The sequence below is a fragment of the Octopus sinensis genome, linkage group LG21 (genome assembly GCF_006345805.1).
Source record: "Octopus sinensis linkage group LG21, ASM634580v1, whole genome shotgun sequence".
NCBI classification, from domain to species: Eukaryota; Metazoa; Mollusca; class Cephalopoda; order Octopoda; family Octopodidae; genus Octopus; species Octopus sinensis.
In genome coordinates, this window is record NC_043017.1 from 13,465,624 (window position 1) to 13,487,625 (window position 22,002).

Sequence of the window (22,002 nt, forward strand, 5' to 3'; positions counted from 1 at the left end):
CTAGCTGGTTTCAACATAAAGCATGTTCAATATGGCCAGTTTAAATGCTAAAGGGTTATAAAAAATTCTTTTAAAAAGACCATGGATAATGTTATCCTAGATACTATATCTGATGAGATGGTCATTGGTGAAATGTCTTTCCCTGCTGACATGGGTTTATTTGAGCTATCACAGCCCAAGTTATTTCCTATTGTGAGTTATTATTGCCTTCCTAGACGAGTCAGGAGACCATCTCTTTCTTGTACATTCCATTTTTGGTATGGTTTCTTTGGCTGGATTTCTTTGCCTAACACCAACTCCCTTCTCACTGTGTGCACAGAGTACTTTTTATCATGGTACCAGCATTAGAGAGGGTGTCTTGACTTTGGCAAAACAAGAAAATTTACTCAGCCTTATACTGTCTATTTCTTCCCTACCCACTTTACAGTATGCACTGGCTGTGTGTGTGTGTCTGCATATAAATAATTGTCATTCAGTTTACAATTTCCTATTTATATAATTATTATTATAAGCCAGGCATTCTGCAGCTGTGCACCCTGCATTAATATTATGCACCAAAGATAGGGCAATGAGGTGTGTATGTTTGTATACCACAGCAAGTAGTAATTAATATCTAAAGAGGTTTTTTGTTTATATATTTTCTAATAGGATGCCAACAGAGCTTTCCTTCTTATATAATTCATTAATATGCCATTTGGAGTCAAGGAAGTGTGTGTGTGTGAGTGAGAGAGAGAGAGAGAGAGAGAGAGATTAATTGAAATACTGAGATAGCTAACAAATTATTCTGTTTTTATATTGTTTATGCTATTATACTCCACTCATTAAAATAGTAATCTAATTCATTTTAATGAAAATGAGATAATATTTGTGGCATTTTCTTTTGTTTTGTTTTTTAATCAACAAATATAGAATCGTTATTCTATAAGTTATTGTTTACAATAACAGATGGCAGCTATATAAGACTAAGTGCGTAAGTGACGTTGAGAGAAAATGCAAATATTGGTATTTCAGACTCTTCTTTACAAAGAATTTTATGTGAAATTATACACAGGCATAGGAGTGGCTGTGCGGTAAGTAGCTTGCTTACCTACCACATAGCTCTGGGTTCAGTCCCACTGCATGGAACCTTGGGCAAGTGTCTTCTACTATAGCCTTGGGTCAACCAAAGTCAGCCCTGATCCTGTACATCAGTTTTCAAATCTCAGGTTAGCAAACCCAATTCAACAGGCCCCTGATTAAATCCCAGATCAGTCCTCATCAAGTAAATCATAGATCAACTCTCATGTAAACCCTAATCCAATAACCCTATGATCAAAGACATTTCTGCCATAACCATGCAGGTTCAGTCCCATTGCGTGGCACCTTGGGCAAGTGTCTTCTACTATAGCCTCAGGCTGACCAAAGCCTTGTGAGTGGATTTGGTAGACGGAAACTGAAAGAAGCCCGTCGTATATATGTATATATATATGTGTATGTGTGTGCATATGTTTGTGTGTCTGTGTTTGTCTCCTCAACATCACTTGACAACCGATGCTGGTGTGTTTACATCCCTGTAACTTAGCGGTATGGCAAAAGAGGCCGATAGAATAAGTACCAGGCTTGCAAAAAATAAGTTCTGGGTCGATTTGCTCAACTAAAGGCAGTGCTCCTGGATGGCCACAGTCAAATGACTGAAACAAGTAAAAGAGTAAAACTGTAAATACTATAACTATTCCAACATAGCAGAAACCGGAGATCCTTTTAATCTTTTAGATTTCAGATTACTTTGTCAAATGTAATGCTTATATATTCACAGCATTTTGACTTAATCATGCATTATCCTGTAGCCTCAAGATTTCAGTGACATCATCATCATCGTCTAACGTCCGTTTCCCATGCTAGCATGGGTTGGACGGTTCGACCAGGGTCTGAGAAGCCAGGAGGCTGCACCAGGCTCCAGTCTGATCTGGCAGTGTTTCTACAGCTGATGCCCTTCCTAATGCCAACCACTCCGTGAGTGTAGTGGGTGCTTTTTATGTGCCACCAGCACAGGTGCCAGGGGAGGCTGGCAGCAGCCACGATCAGTTGGTGCTTTTTACGTGCCACCGGAACAGAAGCCAGTCAAGGTGGTGCTGGCATCGGCCACATTCGGATGGTGCTTTTTACGTGCCACCAGCACAGGTATCACAACTACAATTTCCATTTGATATTTATTTTGATGTTGATGTGCTTGACTCAATAGGTCTCCTCAAGCACAGCAGGTCACCCTACGATCCAAGGTAAGCACAGCAGGTTGTTCTGCAATCCAAGGTACTTTGGATGTGCTGGGGCTATGTGAAACTGGTGCAGGAAACAGCCATGAACTTACAATATTTGCTGAGGCCTGATGTAGGCAGTTTTAACATAAAACAAATAGAATACTCAGGCCAGATATAGCTGGTTTAAATGCTAAAGGGTTAAACAGACATACACACAAACACACACATTGCTTCTTCAGCTTTTGATTTATTTCATAATAGTTTTCGTAGGCGCAGGAGTGGCTGTGTGGTAAGTAGCTTGCTAACCAACCACATGGTTCCGGGTTCAGTCCCACTGCATGGCACCTTGGGCAAGTGTCTTCTGCTATAGCCCCGGGCCAACCAATGCCTTGTGAGTGGATTTGGTAGACAGAAACTGAAAGAAGCCTGTCGTATATATGTATATATATATGTGTGTATATATATATATGTTTGTCTCCCTAGCATTGCTTGACAACCGATGCTGGTGTGTTTATGTCCCCGTCACTTAGCGGTTCGGCAAAAGAGACCGATAGAATAAGTACTAGGCTTACAAAGAATAAGTCCCGGGGTCGATTTGCTCGACTAAAGGCGGTGCTCCAGCATGGCCGCAGTCAAATGACTGAAACAAGTAAAAGAGTAAGAGAGTTTCATTTTTCCATCCCCTTTTCTGAAAGTGGCAAGAGTTTGGACAGAGACGTACTGAGGCAGTATCTTTATGGATGCCCAGCTGCATTCTCTGCAGCCAATGCATACCTAATTGTTCAGGTAAGGTACTTTATCTCTATTCCACACGTTTTCACACAGAGCTATGGAATGTACTGCTCATAGGAGACCTAAGCATCAAGAGCAGACACACAGAATTTAAATAGTTATGCACACGCACACACACAAACACAACGGTTTCCCATACAGTTTCTGCCTACCAATTCCACTCAAAGGTGCTGGTCAGTCTGAGGTTTCAGTAGAAGACACTAGCTCAAAGTTTCCTCACTGAGATGGAACCCCAAACTATCAGGTCATGAAACAAGTTTTGTGCCCACCTGTATTATATATTCTTATATATCATAGTATTATATAACAGAGATGCAGGCATTAGTCATCATCATCATCATCGTTTAACGTCCGTTTTCCATGCTAGCATGGGTTGGACTGTTTGACTGGGGTCTGGGAAGCCAGGAGGCTGCGCCAGGCTCCAGTCTGATTTGGCAGTGCTTCTACAGCTGGATGCCCTTCCTAACGCCAACCACTCCGTGAATGTAGTGGGTGCCTTTTACGTGCCACCGGCACAGGTGCCAGGTGAGGCTGGCAAACGGCCATGATCGGATTGGTGCATTTTATGTGCCAAGCGGCACAGAAGCCAGTCAAGGCGGCGCTGGCATCAGCCACATTCGGATGGTGCCTTTTACGAGCTACTGGCACAGGTATCACAACTACAATTTCCATTTGGTTTTTGTTTTAATGTTGACACACACACACACACACACATATATATATATGTACACATATATATATATGTACACATATATATATATATGTACACATATATATATATATGTACACATATATATATATATGTACACATATATATATATGTACACATATATATATATGTACACATATATATATATGTACACATATATATATATGTACACATATATATATATGTACACATATATATATATATGTACACATATATATATATGTACACATATATATATATGTACACATATATATATATGTACACATATATATATATGTACACATATATATATATATGTACACATATATATATATGTACACATATATATATATATGTACACATATATATATATATATATACAATGACTATATAAGAATAGATTATCCAGGTGGGTGTAGTGGGTGCTTTTTACATGCCATGTTTGCATAAGTAATAAAATATATCATGAAGTAATATTTCATCATAATTCTATGACTTGGATTATGAGGTATGACAAAAGAACTTTGGCACTAAATAACATACAATATTACAACAAAAAATAAAACAAAAATCAATATATTTGTATATGTGTGTTTACTTAGATGGCTATCATGACTAATCTATATATATAAAACTGTAGTTGTGTGAGTGTCTGTCCCCTTCGATTTAGATTCCTAACTACTCCCACATTTTGCGGTGCAGTTTAACCAAAACCGGGTATCTTATAGTCGTGATTCATATCGAGCCCTTCTGGGTATTAGCGCGCGTCTACGATGAGTCTACGATTTTAAAAATAATTTACCATCATTTTTTTCCATTTTTAATGCATTTTTTTGCTATAACTCTCTAAAAATGCTGTATAGTTATTTCCCTTACAAACCCGAGCAACGCCGGGCGATACTGCTAGTTTATTATAATTATCTTTTTCCTTACAAGTAATTTTCTAGAAATATCTGCTAAGTCATTAATTTGAAATAAAAATATGAAATATATTTGGTAGAGCACTACATGTAATTATTTTTTTCTTATATCACTTTATATGATGTTTATATCTGTTGGATAAACATGACTTCTGTGACCTGTTCACAGTATATTTTCACAGCAAAACTAATTATACTTATCAAACGTATTATATTGTATAAGGTTTCATATGGATGGAAGCACTCCGTCGGTTACGACGACGAGGGTTCCGGTTGATCCAATCAACGGAACAGCCTGCTCGTGAAATTAACATGTAAGTAGCTGAGCACTCCACAGACACGTGTACCCTTAATGTAGTTCTCGGGGATATTCAGTGTGACACAGAGAGTGAAAAGGCCGGCCCTTTGAAATACAGGTACAACAGAAACAGGAAGTAAGAGTGAGAGAAAGTTGTGGTGAAAGAGTACAGCAGGGATCACTACCACCCCCTGCCGGAGCCTCGTGGAGCTCTAGGTGTTTTCACTCAATAAACACTCACAACACCCGGTCTGGGAATCGAAACCGCGATCCTACGACTGTGAGTCCGCTGCCCTAACCACTGGGCCATTGCGCCTCCAATAAGGTTTCATATACACATCTAAATATAGCTTAATTCACTGTAGGACATCCACCAACATCCATAATGTCAAACCTCTTGAAGTACAGTTTGTTGTGATTTGTAGTCACAAAGTCAGCCCTGATCCTGTACATCAGTTTTCAAATCTCAGGTTAGTAAACCTAATTCAGCAAGGCCCATGATTAAGTCCCAGATCAGTCCTCATCAAGTAAATCATAGATCAACTCTCATGTATGATCAAAGACATTTCTGCCATAACCATGCAGGGGAACTGAAACTTGAGTGACTGTGTGGCAAGTAGTTTGCTTACCAACCACATGGTTCCGGGTTCAGTCCCACTGTGTGGCACCTTGGGCAAGTGTCTTCTACTATAGCCTCGGGCCGACCAAAGCCTTGTGAGTGGATTTGTAGACGGAAACTGAAAGAAGCCTGTTGTATATATATGTGTGTGTGTGTGTGTGTTTGTGTGTCAGTGTTTGTCCCCCTAGCATTGCTTGACAACCAATGCTGGTGTGTTTACATTCCTGTAACTTAGCAGTTCAGCAAAAGAGGCTGATAGAATAAGTACCGGGCTTACAAAGAATAGGTCCTGGGGTCTATTTGCTCGACTAAAGGCAATGCTCCAGCATGGTCACAGTCAAATGACCGAAACAAGTAAAAGAATAAAAGAGTAAACTACACAAGCATTCTACCTTGCCTGCACACAGGTACTTCCACATATGCCCCCCACCACACGCAAACACTACAACAGAATTCATTTATCAAAAGCTTAAACTTTGCGGTAAATTTTCCCCTTACCTTATAGTCAGGTCCTACTGGTTTTCTACAAACATAACAGTTGTGGGCAAACAATTCTTGATAACAAGGTATACAGTAGGGATTCTCATCTTTTAAGATATATCTACAAGCTATCAGTTTTTTGTCGCAGTGTTTGCAGGCCAAGTGATCTTTGTGGAAATTCTGTTCCATAGCTTTTGTGTATTCAGAAGAAAATATTAGCTGAAATTAAAAAGAAAAGCAATCATTAGTTTATAGACTACGAAGAAGGTAGTTTTGTATATTATACAAGAGGGTAATAAAAATGGGGTGGGCGTGGGGGAGGGAAACAAAAGATATATATATATCACATAAATATGTCAATTTTCATTTTATTTAATAATTAAAATAAAGACAACTGAATAATCATCACCATTTAGTGTCAATGTCTCATGCTGCCAGGGTTGGAACAGTTTGACACCAATTAGTCTAAAGACTGCATTGTGTATGTATGTAGGTGTGTATGTGTGTGTATCTGCTTTAGCATGGATTCTACAACTGGATGCCCTTTCTAAAGCCAATCACTTTTGAAGGTGTACTGGGTGCTTTTTTTTTTTATCATGGCACCAAAACTAGTGGGGCCATCATGCAGCTAGCAAGACAGGTGGCTTTATGCTTGGAGGTCGGGGTTAAAGTATGAGAGAACTGTAATAAGTTAGGTTAAGTTTTTGGCTCAAAAGCAAATAGCAAGGCCATGTAGGGGGACATGGAGTTAAGTACAGGGTGGTGTTCATGCAAAGAGTTCAGGCCATTTCTGGTCAGGAGAGACTTTGAACCGAGCGGTCGTCGGCATCTTCACTATCTCATCCGGCAGCTTATTCCACGGATCCGCAACCCGGACGGAGAAAGCCCCTCTCCTTTGATTGAGATGAAATTGTCGCAGATAGAGCTTTTCGGAGTGACCCTGCAGCCGACGCTCTGGAGCAGGAGTGAAGAACAGCTCTTTCGAGAGGTTACACTTTCCGCTTATGATGTTGTGAGCAAGAATGAGATCACCACGGCGTCGTCGTTTTTCTAGAGAATAAAGGTCGAGCATCTTCAGCCTTTCTTCGTAAGACAAATGCTTGAGACCAAGAACCATGCGGGTAGCCAGCTTCTGGACTCTTTCGAGATGCTGTATGTCTTTGAGGAGATAAGGAGAAGAGACTTGAATCCCGTACTCCAATATGGGTCTCACCAGCGTGACGTATATATAGCATCACAATATTTTACTAGTGGAATTGATTGTGTGCATGTGTGTATACATACATACATATATCATCAACATTTACCATCTGTTTTCCATGCTGGCATGGGTTTGACAGGAGCCATCCAGCCAAAGAACTGGTCAGCTTCCAATTGTCTGTTTTGGCATGGTTTTTGTGGATGGATGTCCTTCCTAAGTAGTCATCATCATCATTGTTTGACCGTGGTCAAGACAATGGAATTTACTATGCTACGCCAGACTTCACGGTCCAACATATATTTCTTTACTACCCACAAGGGGCTAAACACAGAGGGGAGAAATAAGGACAGACAAACGGATTAAGTCGACTATATCAACCCCAGTGTGTAACTGGTACTTAGTTTATCGACCCTGAAAGGATGAAAGGCAAAGTCGACCACGGCGGAATTTGAACTCGGAACGTTACAACAGACGAAATACGGCTACACATTTTGCCCGGCGTGCTAATGTTTCTGCCAGCTCGCCAGTCCAACATAGCATTACGGAGGTCCTGTTGTTGGATGCCTGTATCCCTGGAGATTACATCAGGGTAGGAGAGTGTGCGCCCTCTGGTATCGCGAGCAGATGGCTTCCAGGGGAGAAGAGTAGAAATTGCCTCGTTTTCAGCTCTACAACAATGTCCAGCAAACTGGACTCTCCTGCCTTTCACAAGAGATGATACAGGTGGTAGTTTCCCATATATTTGTATTTTGGTTGGATGACGCTTCCACGAGAGATTTTGAGCTGTGTTCATATCCCTGTTACCCGTCTTTCAAGTACCAGGCTCTTTCTTACTCTCTCACTGATGATGATGATGATAACAATAGTGGTGATGATGATGATAACAATAGTGATGATGATGATGAATTCCCGGAAATATTATGCAATGCCTACTTCTATTTATTTTGTGCGGTAAAGGGGTTAGAGAGTTTCTACAGTGATATCATTTACTAAGGCATGGCATAAGAAGCATTACGAAAACACAGATTCTTTCTCAGCCTCTCAGCTGAAATACCTCATCGAGGAAGGCAATTAGTCTCAAGTTACAATGTCTGGTATTTTCGTGTAAGGCTACTTACAATTATTTCGTGGTTACACCGTGGAATTGGCCCCTATCACATTCGTAATGTATATAGATCATTTCCATCATCACCAGCACTATCGGCACACACCTACCAACGCCACCCTTAACACCAATAGTATCGTTATTATCATTGTGTTAATTGCTGTTTTTCTAACTAACGGAAGGGTGGGTATGGGGTGGGAATGGAAAGGAGAGATGCGTAATTTGGAGAAAAGGCAACAACTTAACAATATATTCTTTCCAATAAAAGGAAATAGCTTTGGTAGGGATGTTATCTAATAAGCAGAACATATTGCAATGTAATTAGTCTTTTATTCTGGCTGAGAAATTATATACTCAGGCATTTCAATGCTTGCAAGAACTTGCAGAGTAGGGTTGAATAATAATTAATACTATTGTGTTAAATGAAAGAACTTTTATTGGAAAATATACAAAGAATTTAATATATTTCCAATGAAAACATGATAAATTATGTTGATTTCTGTTTTCTTAACTTTTATCTGACCAGTTTTTGTTGTATCTTGGGAGGGTCATTATGTCAATAATAAAAACACACACTGGTTGTATTTCACTTCTTTTGTTGTTTTTTTATGCCAACTATTTAACCATTTAACTAATCAATTGTTTCATTAATTATTCAGTCAATTAATCAATCAATCATCATTCACGATCTCGTCAATAATATGCCCTGTCAGCTTCAGGTCTTGAAGCTGATTAACTGAATAAGTAACCATTTAACCAATCAATTTGATTAAACAATTAATAACAAAAGAAATGAAACAGAACCAGTGTTATTGGCATAAAGAAAAACTGGCATTTCATTGAATGTTCCAGTTGATCCAGTCAATGGAACAGCCTGTTCTTGAAATTAATGTGAAAGTGGCTGAGTACTCCACAGACACACATACCCTTGATATGGTTCTCAGGGAGATTGAGTGTGATACAAGATGTAACAAGGCTGGCCCTCTGAAAAACATGTACAACTCATTTTTACCAGCTGAGTGGACTGGAACAATGTGAAATAAAGTTTCTTGCTCAAGGACACAATGCTCCACCGGGTATTGAACTCATGACCTTACAATCACGAGCCAAATGCCCTAACCACTGAGCCACACACCTTCACAATGGTATAGAACCTGTCTGTGATACAACAAAATATGTAACCATGTTTCTACTGAAGTGTGTTGCCCATGTTTTGAATTTAATTTTGAAAAATAATTAAGAATTTAGATGGATAACCTTTGTTATTATGAAATGGGTTTTTGGAATATAACATAATCATTCTCAGATAAAACATCAATCCTTTTAATATCAACCCACCTGAGCCTGCCCCTGGTTCTACAAGAGGGTGTTGAAACATTGAAGATTCAAGTACTTGATTATCTGGATTACCTGCTCTTGAATTTGTGTATAAGTGGCAAGAAACATATACCCCTAGAAGTGTATAGAAACATGTACCCCTAATGTAATGCTCAGGTAAAAATCAGCAGTGTGACAAGGCTGTACCTTTTGAATTGGAAGTACAATACCCCAAACAGGCTTCTGTACAGTTTCTGCTTTCACAATTTCATTCACAAGGTATGAGTTGAACTGGGGCCATAGGAATTGACATATGCCCAAGATGCTACACGATGTGATCAAACCTAAAATCTCATGGTTACTAAGTGAACTTCTTAACCAGTCAGCAACACTGCTCCTACAGTTATGATGTAGTCAAGATACTTAAAAAAAACTAAAAAAAACAATTTCACTCTGTTTGTTTTCTTATTTTGTAACATAACTCAACTGTAAGAAGTAAATGTGCAGATTTATAGTCTGTTATGTAGTAAAAACAGTTGTAGCTTGACTGGTACATATCATGGGCTATAAATAAATATATATATAAGTTTGTTTACAAAATGTTCTCACATTCCAAAAGCTAAGACTTAGCATTATAAAAGCAGTATCTGCTGTCAGGGGTCTCTTAGCTTAATGGTACAGAATGCTTAGCCAGAGTTTGAGAGGTACAGGGTTTGATTCCCTGTAGAGAGGCTTCCTATCTTCTAAAGAGTATTTACCCAATTTTCTAAGCTGTCTTCACAGCCACTCTGCATTCAAGAATTCTTAGTGGTTTAGCTTTGTTGCTATGGCAACAATCCTGATACTTATTGATCAGACCTCTATATACATAATGTACAAAAAATAAAGGAATTCTTGAATGCAGGGTGGCTGTGAAGACAGCTTAGAAAATTGGGTAAATACTCTATAAGAAAATATAAAAGACATGTTAAAACATTCAACCTCAATCAGAAAATATTAAAATATTCTTAGGTCCTTAATCCAAGGAGATTGCTTATCTCTTCAGAAAATATTTTGTCAATATTAGATAAAATGATGATGATGATAATGATCCTTTCTACTAGAGACACAAGGCCTGACATTTTGGGGGAAGGGGGCTAGTTGATTATATCGACTCCAGTGCTGAACTAGTATGTATTGTATTCACCCTGAAAGGTTGAAAAAGTGAAGTTGGTCTCCATAGAATTTGAACTTAGAATGTAAGGAGCCAGAAGGAACACAATAATAATAATTTCTAAATAAGCACAAGGCTTGAAATTTGACAAGGAGGGGTTAGTCAATAACACTGAGCACAGCACTGGCCCTTTATTTTATTGACCTGGGACAGGTAGAAGGTAAAGTCGATCTTGGTAGGATTTGAAACCAGAATACAATGGTTTCTGATTTAGGCACAAAGCAAAGCCAGCAATTTAGACATCTATTAGACCCAAAAGCCTTTAATCTAGACATTCATTAGAAACAAAAGCCTTTTAATATCATATTTTGGTTGAAATATTTTGCCTTTGTTTCAATTAATTTGAAAGTAATGAAGAATTTAGTAAAATAACCATTATCAATTTGGCATTTGGAATATATATTGGTTTCAAATTTTGATACAAGGCCAGTAATTTTGCTGGGAGGGGATAATTCTATTACATCAACATCAGTGTTCAACTGGTACTAATATTATCACGCTTGTAAGGATGGAAGGCAAAGAAAACTCAGCGGAATTTTAACACAGAACATAATGATGGAAGAAGGGACGCAAAGCTAACAAATCTGGCAGCATGCTGCTTTATTTGGAACATATATTAACCCTTTAGTATTTAAACTGGCCATATCCGGCCAAAATAGCTAATCCGTTTTATGTTCAAACTGACCAGATCCAGGCTCTCACACCTACCCTACAATGTTATTCTACATTAAGTAATTACACCATCAAGATCTTGAAGATATGAGATAATGCATGATTAATTCAAATCAATGGGAATCAATGGACATTATGTTTGATAGAATAATCTGAACACTAAAGGGTTAACAGATTTTCATGGAAGGTTTTAATTAAGACCATTTTAAAACAGGGAATTTGAATCATAGAACCATGGGCATTCTAAGGCATGTTGGTATCGCAAAGGTTACATAAGCCATTTGTTTGGAACAAAACTCTTTTAAAAAGATACTTGTTAGGAACAAAAATCTTTAAATAATTCTTTTGTTTAGAACAAAAGCCTATAATTTCGAAACAAGAAAAAAATTCTATCAACAAATTCCAGACTTGTTGCAGACAACAAGTCGAGACTTCACTACCTAGCATAGTCTGAGATGATAATATAGAAAATTATTTCCAGATGCACCACACACCATGGAATGAAGATAACATAGGTAAGATATAAGACGGTAATAAACGCTCTTTGTATCTTAAATGATCCGTGCCAATCTAGCCACCTACATCACTACCAGAATAACTACAACTCCATCTGTGATACTGGCTTCTCAAAGACAAACCTAGCCACCCACTTTTATATAAAAAGAAATGCTTTCTCTTTTAACTGAGTTATTTATTTTACTATCCACCCTGAGTTAGTATCGTATTTATTTATTTTATATTGCAACTTTGAACAATAGAGTTATTAGTTACAGGCTTCCAACAGACAGCATGTTGACAGAGCCAGAACACTGGCTTGTTGTGACTTTCTTTATTCTGAGTTCAAATCCCACTAAGGTCAACCTGGCTTTTCATCCTCCAGGGTTAACAAATAGTGAACAAGTCTGAGGAACTGGGTCAGCAGAGATGAAGTGCCTTTTGGTGTTCTGTCCTGATCTGGCCTTTTGTATTCTCACTGAGATCAACCTTACTTTTTATCCGCCAGGGACTGATTTGGTGGAAATGTTAAAGCCTCAGACAAAGTGACTTGTGGTGTTCTGCTCTGGTTCCCAGAACAGAATCCCACCACTAAACATGTATTGTCTCCTACACACTGCTGGAGGCCATGACAAGCTAATGCAGTAACAGCTTTCCCATTGTCCTCAATACAGCTGTGCAATAAATACAGGAGGATTTTGAAGGGCAAACACGACAGGGATTGAACCTGCAACTCTTTTTTCCACATTAATCAAACTCCTTAGAGAATGGTTCCAGGGTTGCGGACCCTTTGGAAAATATCTTTGATAACAAGGAAATACCAATGTTGACATGTTTCCAATAGGCCAATGACCAACTTTTCAATTTCCCTTGGTTACTTTGTAGGATACCCACGATAGGGTACCCTATCATATAATATAGTCTTAGGAACAACATATCTGAAGAAAAGATGGGATCATCTCAGCTTATGCACCTTTGATCATAAGCTGACTCGAGGCTAAACAACAATCACAACAACCACAACTGCCAATAAAATTGTCAATCTCCTGACAAGTATGTAAACCATTTTAGTTTAATTAACATTCCTGTAATTATATTATTTCTTCTTGTTTATCTTTATTAGTCACAGACTAATACAAACTACTGTAAGATAATTAAAATGACTAAAATCAATCAGTCAATCAATCAATGACATCAATTAACTAACTTTCGATGTTAATTATGTAATTACAGAGTTTGGAAATATAATGGTAAAGATAGAAATATGTTGGTGGGATTATTTGATGTGGGTTTAGTGAAGCAAGGAAAATGTATTCTAGCTCTGAAAATACATTATTAGGTGGTTGTGTATTAGACACACAGACAGACACACATACACACAGGCATATGTGTAACATATACACTCACGCACAGATGTACATGGACTGCACATGTACATAGACAGACAGATGTACATAGAGACATATACACATACAAATGTGTATACACAGCCTCACATGGACAGACAGAGATTATGTAAATTGCTAGCGACAGGGATATCAAACAATGCAAAAACAAGTATATGAAGAAAGAAAACAATAAAAATAAATCGGCTTGATAAAAAGAGAATTTATTAGTAGAAAAACCAAATATATAAATCGGAAACTGCACAAATGACTTTGTTACTAAATATAGCATGATGAAGGACCAGCTGGCTAAAATACATGGAGTGAATGAGAAACCAGCTAAAATAAGAACTAGGGGTCATTGACAATAAAATATAGAATATCAAAAGTAACATAATAATAATATAATAATAATAATAATAATAATAATGATGATTTGTAGAATTTATTTCTAATACATGCTGGTAACTAGCAGGATAATCTAAAATTAGGATTAACTCAGGTATTAAAATAAGTTGGAAGATCTGATTGGAATATTGATTTGGAATTTTGGCACAGGACAATGACAAATTTCTATAGTTGTTCATTAAAAAATGCTGAGTAAAAATGAACGCTAACATTGACCTTTTAGAAATAGTAGCTGATCTCCCTCAAAGTACACCCTACCATCTCTCTATATATAAACGGCAGTTTGTCTGTGTGTGTTTCTGTGTGTCTGTTAGGTTGTACCCTCACCCTGACCACGGCTTTCAACCGATTCTGATGAAACTTGACACACACATAGCCCAATGTCATAATTCAAAACTAACGCATCGAAAATTTTGAAAAGTTCCCCCAGTTCTGAAAAAATCGATAAATTCGATATGGGGTCGAGAATCAGAAACACAAACCACAGACTGTCTAGGGGACGCAACTCCACCTTTTTAACTCTCAAACAAAAATTTACCATCATTTTTCCCCATTTTTTTGCTATAACTCTCTAAAAATGCTTTATAGTTATTTCCCTTACAAACCCGAGCAACGCCGGGCGATACTGCTAGTATCAAATAAAGAAAACACAAAAAATAATGTTGTACAAACATACCTTTAAAAACAAGAGATAATCACAAGTGAAATGGCTGTTGTGTATGTTTCTAGTTTTGATTTGCTTTCTATGGTTGATGCCCTTTCTAACATCAACAACTTTACAGAGTTCGTTTTATTAACCCTTTTGTTGCTGTATTTATTTTGAGATGCTCTGTGTTTCTCTCAATTATTTTAGATATAACAAAGAATTTAGTAAAATAACTTAGTTATCATTAAGCTAGTGTTAGGAACATTAATTGTGACTAAGGTTTGGTGGAAGATTTTAATTCAAAACTTATGAAAAACAAGACATTTGTACTACAGGGTTAAACTCATATTGAATTCATTTTATTATAGCACTACAGAGAATGTCTGGTCTTCAAATGGACAAGAAAATTCCCCTTCATCCCAGGCCTCATAATATTTGAAAATGCAAAGAGCGACCGGCACTTCCTCATTGTAATATTAATATTTGATATAGACTTAGCCTTTCATCCTTTTGGGATGGAATCGGCTAGCCCTCCTCTCTTAAAATTGCTGGACTTGAGCCAAAATTTGACACCAATATTAATATTTCAAGTAGGTGAAATGGTTACTGAAACAGTTACTGTATTTTTTTAATATTTTTATTTTGTCCCTAGTAGCCCTTACTTAATGGATCCTATGATCAAGATCTTCCAAGCCATAACTGTCCTGTCCTATCTTTTTCTACCTGTTAATGTGTAGGAGAACATTATTCAATGTCATTTTCCTTTTAAGATGGTGAGTATAGGTGTGGCTGTCTGGTAAGAAGTTTATTTCTCAACCACATGCTTACAGATTCCCACTTAGGCACATTGTAATATAATATAATAGTTCGTGTTTGCTTTTTTTTTTTTATACGTAAAAAGTGTGACATAAAAAAAAAATCCATTTGCACCAAAAGCTTCCTCCATCTTCCCTTCTTTTGGACTTTCCTCTATTTCTGAAGAAGAGCTTTGCTCGAAACGTAAAATCCTCTTCTTTCCCTTCTTGAGCATGTGATAATAAAGTTCTTGTACCGCGTCCTCGCGTTGTTGTTTGTTCTTGTTTGTTTGAAATCACTATATTTGTATATGTATATATATGTAACAAATGAAAGACAGAAGATGGAATATACAAAAATATATTATTATATTATTAATCACAACAATTGTTTCTATACATCTAGCGTCAACTCCTCTTGTGGGACACACAAAAACTGGTTCAGGAGTATCCGGTGGTGCAGACGTATCTTGTCGGGTGATAAACAAATAAAAAATCTCGTTAAAATGACTGTTCTGTTTTGTAGGGAGAAAATCAGCCACATGGAGGAATTCTTCATACATATAGAATATCCAAAGATAAAATTGCAGAAGACAAAAAGAGAAATGAACACTTAATCCAGTGGGAAAATGTATTGAAAATAACCATTAACTGATATGGATGTATAAATGCCCTTGGACAAGCAGCACGGCACGAGTACATATGCTCATACAAGCATTAGCTTGTATGAGCATATGCACACGCGAGCATTCGCAAAAATGTGAGCATACGCACATGCGAGGTTAGGTGCACTCATGATTACAAAGCGAGTTAGATATTTAGTAGGTGTTTAGAAGAACGGGGAGGTTTAAAGTAAATCTAAGTCATCCATACCTTAAAGTAAAATAAAATAAAATTATACTAAGTTAACGGTTACTCAAAATTCATTTTTACTGCATTGTGCCAAAGTACATTTATATGCGTGTAGGCATCTTGATAGTCTTTCAGAAATTGTATTAATGATCTTCTCGTTAGTCCATGGAATAGACAGGGATTTCTTGGAGCAGAGACGGTATCTCCTGGAAACTGTACTGTATGGATTTGCATGTCTAACTATGGACCAAGTAATGTAGTATTTTGTATTAGCCTCCTTCAGTCACCATATAAAATCTGCCAAAGAAGTCGAATGTCTCTTATTGATTGAACGAAAGCTGGCAACATGTATGTGTATATATATATATATATATACATATATGCATTATCCATGCACAGGAGCCATCCGGACTCCCGTTTCCACCGTGAACAGGGATTAATCTTCTCTCTTCGTTCCTTTGCACCACATGGACTCAACTCCTCTCCCCTCTTCATCTAGCCTCCTCCACTCGCCTCTCTTCCCCTCACATATACTTCCTCCCATGAGGTTCAATACATCCTCAATGACATGATGGTGAGCATGTATGACATGGGCATACAAAATCTGCCCCAATGCCTACAAAAATGCATCGACCAAAATGGTAATTGTGTAGAAAAGTAGATAAATGTTCAAACTTTAAATTAATGTAAACATCATTGACAATAAACATTTTTGTGATTTCTAAATATTTTTGGAAACCTTACTTTTGGGATTACCCTTAAATATATATATTTGTATGCATACATATTCGTGTGTGTGTGTGTGTATATATATATATATATATACACACACACACACACATATATATATATACACACACACCCATATATATTTGTATGTATGTTTGTATATATATATATATATATATATATATATATATATATATATATATTATATATATACACGTAATTAATATGCCAATTTGTTTTTTGTACATACCTGACAGGTGTGTCATGCTTAAGAAATCTTGTTGCTTAAAGAAAAATTTTTAACTAGAAATCTTGTAATTTCTGGAAGAGATTTGAAACTACCACCTATGTGTTGAATTACTACTGTTCAATACCCATGCCTACTGGGGCCACCTAAGCAGCAACGAAGTTAATGAGAAAATTTTGATACTTAAATGTGATGTCTGTGTTGAGTCAGGAAGAGAGGAAGTGTGAGCAAAAGAGAGAGTGAGAGAGGGAGTAACTGATAAATATTTGAATTCTTTTTTAAGATTGAACTGAAATTGACCCCTCGCTACTAAAGGCCCAATCACACACACACACACACACGCATTTGTTTTAGGTCTTCTATCCATTTGAATTCGGCCATACACCAGATAACATGTTAAGTCTTATGTTCCGAAATTTAAATTTTGAATTTGTTTTAATTATAGAATTACGCCTCAGTTAAAAAACATCTTTTGGCTTTCAAATACAACCTTTCTCTTTCTCTTTCTATATCTTTTGTTAAGTTACAGTTTCATGTTTTGGTCAGGATTTTTCCAATTTCCTTTTTTCTTGTCTCATGTAATGGATGAAAGCATTTAAAGAAAAGCTAAATTCATAGGCCTGAACAAAATCAAAAATATTAATTCTATTTTTTCATTTCCCTTAATACTAACAAGAGCAGAGTATGAAAGAGATTTGGCTGTTATGGCTAGCAAATTGAACAACCACACAGAGTTGTTCAATTGGCTCATTTGCCGATGTTATAAGTAAACAAAACTAAAAGATACACACACACACACATATATAAATATATGTGTGTGTGGTATGTGGTGAAGCAAATTCTGCTGAACCCTAATTATAATTATGCTTATAATTATAGAATTTTTGTATAAGTTTACCGATAATGGTTCTTTTAACATACCGAACTACTTGGTAAAATTATTTATTATTAATTGGTTAATTAATTTTACCCTTTATTATTACTGATACACATGTATATATAGATAATAATAATAATAATTGTGTACAGTGCTCAGGTGCACTACAACTCATCTAAAGTGTATATATAATCAGGTGTAGTTTCGGCGGATTTCGGAAAGCATGAGGGCCTTAAAGGATGCAGTGTCATGAAAATATACAGATATACAGATATATTTGTAAAGGTTAATAAAATTTAATATGTACTCAATGCATAAAGTGTCATTGTTGGGCCCAAGATCCAATGAAGAGCCCTCCACAAGAGTAACTTAAAATCCACCCTATCAGGTGGCTTTTATGCTAGTATATATATATATATATATATATAATTTAAAAATAGGATAAAATCTTTATAAGAACTTATCAAGTAGTCAGCGTGAAAAACCTCATAAGATCCACCAATTTTTTCACTTAAATATATTTATTTATATTATATAGAGGGCATTACTACACATAAAGTCCCTCCTAGCGTGTGGCATTTACGTGTAGTAATGGCCTCTATATAATATATATATATATTTATACACATACAGACTCACACGCACATGCAGTATAAGATCAAGTTGACTCAACTCTCAGTATACAGTCATACCAACAGTAAACACTCAGTGTTTGTATGTATGTATGAGATTAGTGCATATGTGTGTGTGGGTGTGCGGACACATGCCCTGGATATCCACTCTCTCTCCACTTATTCTATGCTTTTGCTCAACTGATCTAATTCAAAACCAGCTTCTAAATCCAGCCAATCGTATATCTCAATTTCTCTGCTGTCACAGTGTTGTATTTTAATCCATTATCCAGCCACATCCTCTCTGTGGAACCAGGAACACATCAAAGAAACTCCAGATCAACAGTGTCCAGAATCAGCCTAATTAAACTATATCAGTGTGTGTGTGTGTGTGTGGTGGTTGCAGTGTTACATAGTTTCCATATATTAAAATACAATACTGTGACAACCAAAATGCAAATATATGGGAAACTACCACCTGTGTCATCTCTTGTGAAAGGTAGGAGAGTCCAGTTTGCTGGACATTGTTGTAGAGCTGAAAAAGAGATAATTTCTACTCTTCTCCTCTGGAAGCCATCTACTCGCAGTACCAGAGGGCGCACACTCTCCTACCCTGATGTAATCTCCAGGGATACAGGCATCCAGCAACAGGACCTCCGTAATGCCATGATGGACCGTGAAGTCTGGCGTAGCATGGTAAATTCCATTGTCTCGACCACGGTCGAACAATGATGATGATGATGTTACATAGTATGAGACTAATAATATCAAATATACAGACTCAACACACTTTTAACATAAGGCTCTATTGAGTACTTTTAGGGGTTTTTTTTTCACCACAAGGTAAGCAAAATCAACACACACACCATTTTAGTATTAATTACTTTTCATGCTCACAGGGGTCAGATGAAATGTGCTTGCATATGTGTGTGTGTGTGTGTGTGTGTTTGTAAGGGATGGAGTTCTTTATCTTGCTTTCATGTGATGGTTGTAAATGAGCATAGTTTGTTTCTGTTTCTGATCTACTGGCAATGGGGAAATAATATCTTGCATGGAAACAGGTAAGAGTTGGCAGCCAGAGGGGCTTAGATCAAACTCCCACCCCATACACTGCATACAACTTAAAAATAAAATTTTTTATTTAAATGTTGGGGCTGACCCTTTTCTTTTACTGCCTGCATCCTAGTTTTAGATGCAGGCACACTACATTCCTGCATGTTGTAAAAGGTGGCTAAAAGGGTTGGTGATAGGAAGGGTGTTGGGCCATAAAACACTGCTTCATAAAAAAATATTTGTCCAACCCATGGAAAAGTGGATGTAAAACATTGTATGACATTTTCATCTGATGATCTGGACCAGAATGAATCCTGAAGCTAACAAATTTTTTTTTCTCCTTACATGTGTAATTGTAATTTAATGAAACATTGACTTTGGTGGGATTTGAACTCACAATGTAAAGTTCTGGAAGAAATGCTGCAAAACATTTTGTCTGACTTGTTAATGATTCTGCCAGTTCAATACTATAATAATAATAATAAACTACTCCAGCCAATATTTTAAGGATGGGACTACATTCACCCTCCAAAAAAAAAAAAAATACCCCAAAACCCTCAAACAGTTTAAAAGCAAAATGTGTCCAAAAATAAATTTATTTTTCCTTAAAAGACCTCGAAATAGCAAAAGAAATCAAGAAATCGGTGACCACATTTGAAAAGTTCATTTTATTTATAATCATCCTTGACATGGCGGGAGGTGAAGGGGGAGGAGGACAGGGTGGTTCCACAACACTTAGTCAAAGAAATCAGATATTATCAATAGCAATGCCAATTATCTAGATTACTTAAGTGTGCCCCACCCCGCACCTACCTCCACCATCTCCTCCTGCCTTTCTACTGAAAGAAATGTCTCATTACTTCATTTGCAACACTCTTACATACATATATGTACACATACACATATATACATACACATAAATTATACACACACACACACACACTTGTCACGATATTCTCAGAATGTTGTCTCTGTTAGTTCTACTCAAGTCCCAGCCTCACTCATTCCAGTGGCTGCTGGCTTTATATAAACAAGCCGTTCCTCCCATCCTCCTTTTTAACATTAAATATCATAATTTGGTTATACGTTAAACACTTTGAATATATATCAAACATATATTTATAACATGTCGCTGTCTCAGCATGACCAGAGTAAAGCAGAATACTAAGAGACACACACACACAGAGTACTGCTTAAATAAGTATTCAAAGAGACTGCTGGTTGGTACAAAGTCTATATAGAATTCTTGGGATTGATGCTCTCCTAAAGGCGAGAAACAGGTGTGTTAGATATTGGATCTTGCTCAATTAAGAGAACTTACAAGAATTTGATTGCAAATAGTTACAAGAACTTGTTTACATCCACAGTTTTGCTTTAAGGTTCTCTCACTAAAAACTTAACCTGACCTAAATATTTACCATAGAATATATATATATACTCAAAATAAGCAACTCAAAGTAAGCAACGGTAATTTGGTACGATCGTCTCGTACATCATTTTATTAAATGTTGTAAGTATTACAACAGCTTTAAAATGCTGAGCACTCATCAGCCAATTATAGAGGTTTTCCATTAATACAAAAATTTTCATATCAAGTGGCAACATTATAGAGAAGGTAGGTATATAGACAAAGATGTGGATTTAAATTTTAAGAACATTTGAGGTAGTGGAGTCCATCAACTGATTGACTAAGATTTGGTTACTCCAGACTACTGTATATATATATATATATATATATATATATATATATATATATATATATTTGTTTGGGCGTTCATTTTACAGCTACTTTTTTGTGCTGATATGGGTTACATGAATGTATTATTGAGGTTAGACTTTAGAGCCTGATGCTTTTCATGTCACCACTCTTCATGCATTTTTCAAGAAAGGGATCCCTTATTTCAAACATCTTTGAAGGCACAAAGCCAGCAAATTATGTCGACAAATGAAATGACTACAACAACACCACTGATAATTTGCAACTTTCATAGAGCACGAATGTCAACAAAAACAAAGACACATACATACACATCATCATCATCATTTAACGTCCGTTTTCCATGCTAGCATGGGTTGGACGATTTTGACTGAGGGCTGGCAACCAGATGGCTGCACCGGGCTCCAGTCTTGATCTGGCAGAGTTTCTACAGCTGGATACCCTTCCTAACGCCAACCACTCCGAGAGTGTAGTGGGTGCTTTTTACGTGCCACCTGCACAGGGGCCAGTCAGGCAGTACTGGCAATGACCTCGCTCGAATCTTTTTACATGTGCCACCGGCACAGGTGCCAGTGAAGGAAGTGACGTTGGTAACGATCCATAACACACACATATATCTGCTTCTTTTGGTTTCTGTCAACCAAAT

General features: G+C 37.0%; 1 protein-coding gene across 1 annotated transcript in view; it reads right to left on the reverse strand.

Moving 5' to 3' along the window:
* The window catches only part of LOC115222962 (prickle planar cell polarity protein 3-B), a 264,085-nt gene that overhangs the window by 28,410 nt on the left and 213,673 nt on the right, over positions 1-22,002 (reverse strand). Inside the window, exon 6 of the mRNA XM_029793370.2 lies at positions 6,053-6,253. Coding sequence (XP_029649230.1) covers positions 6,053-6,253 — 201 coding nt within the window. The remainder of the gene's footprint in view (positions 1-6,052; positions 6,254-22,002) is intronic.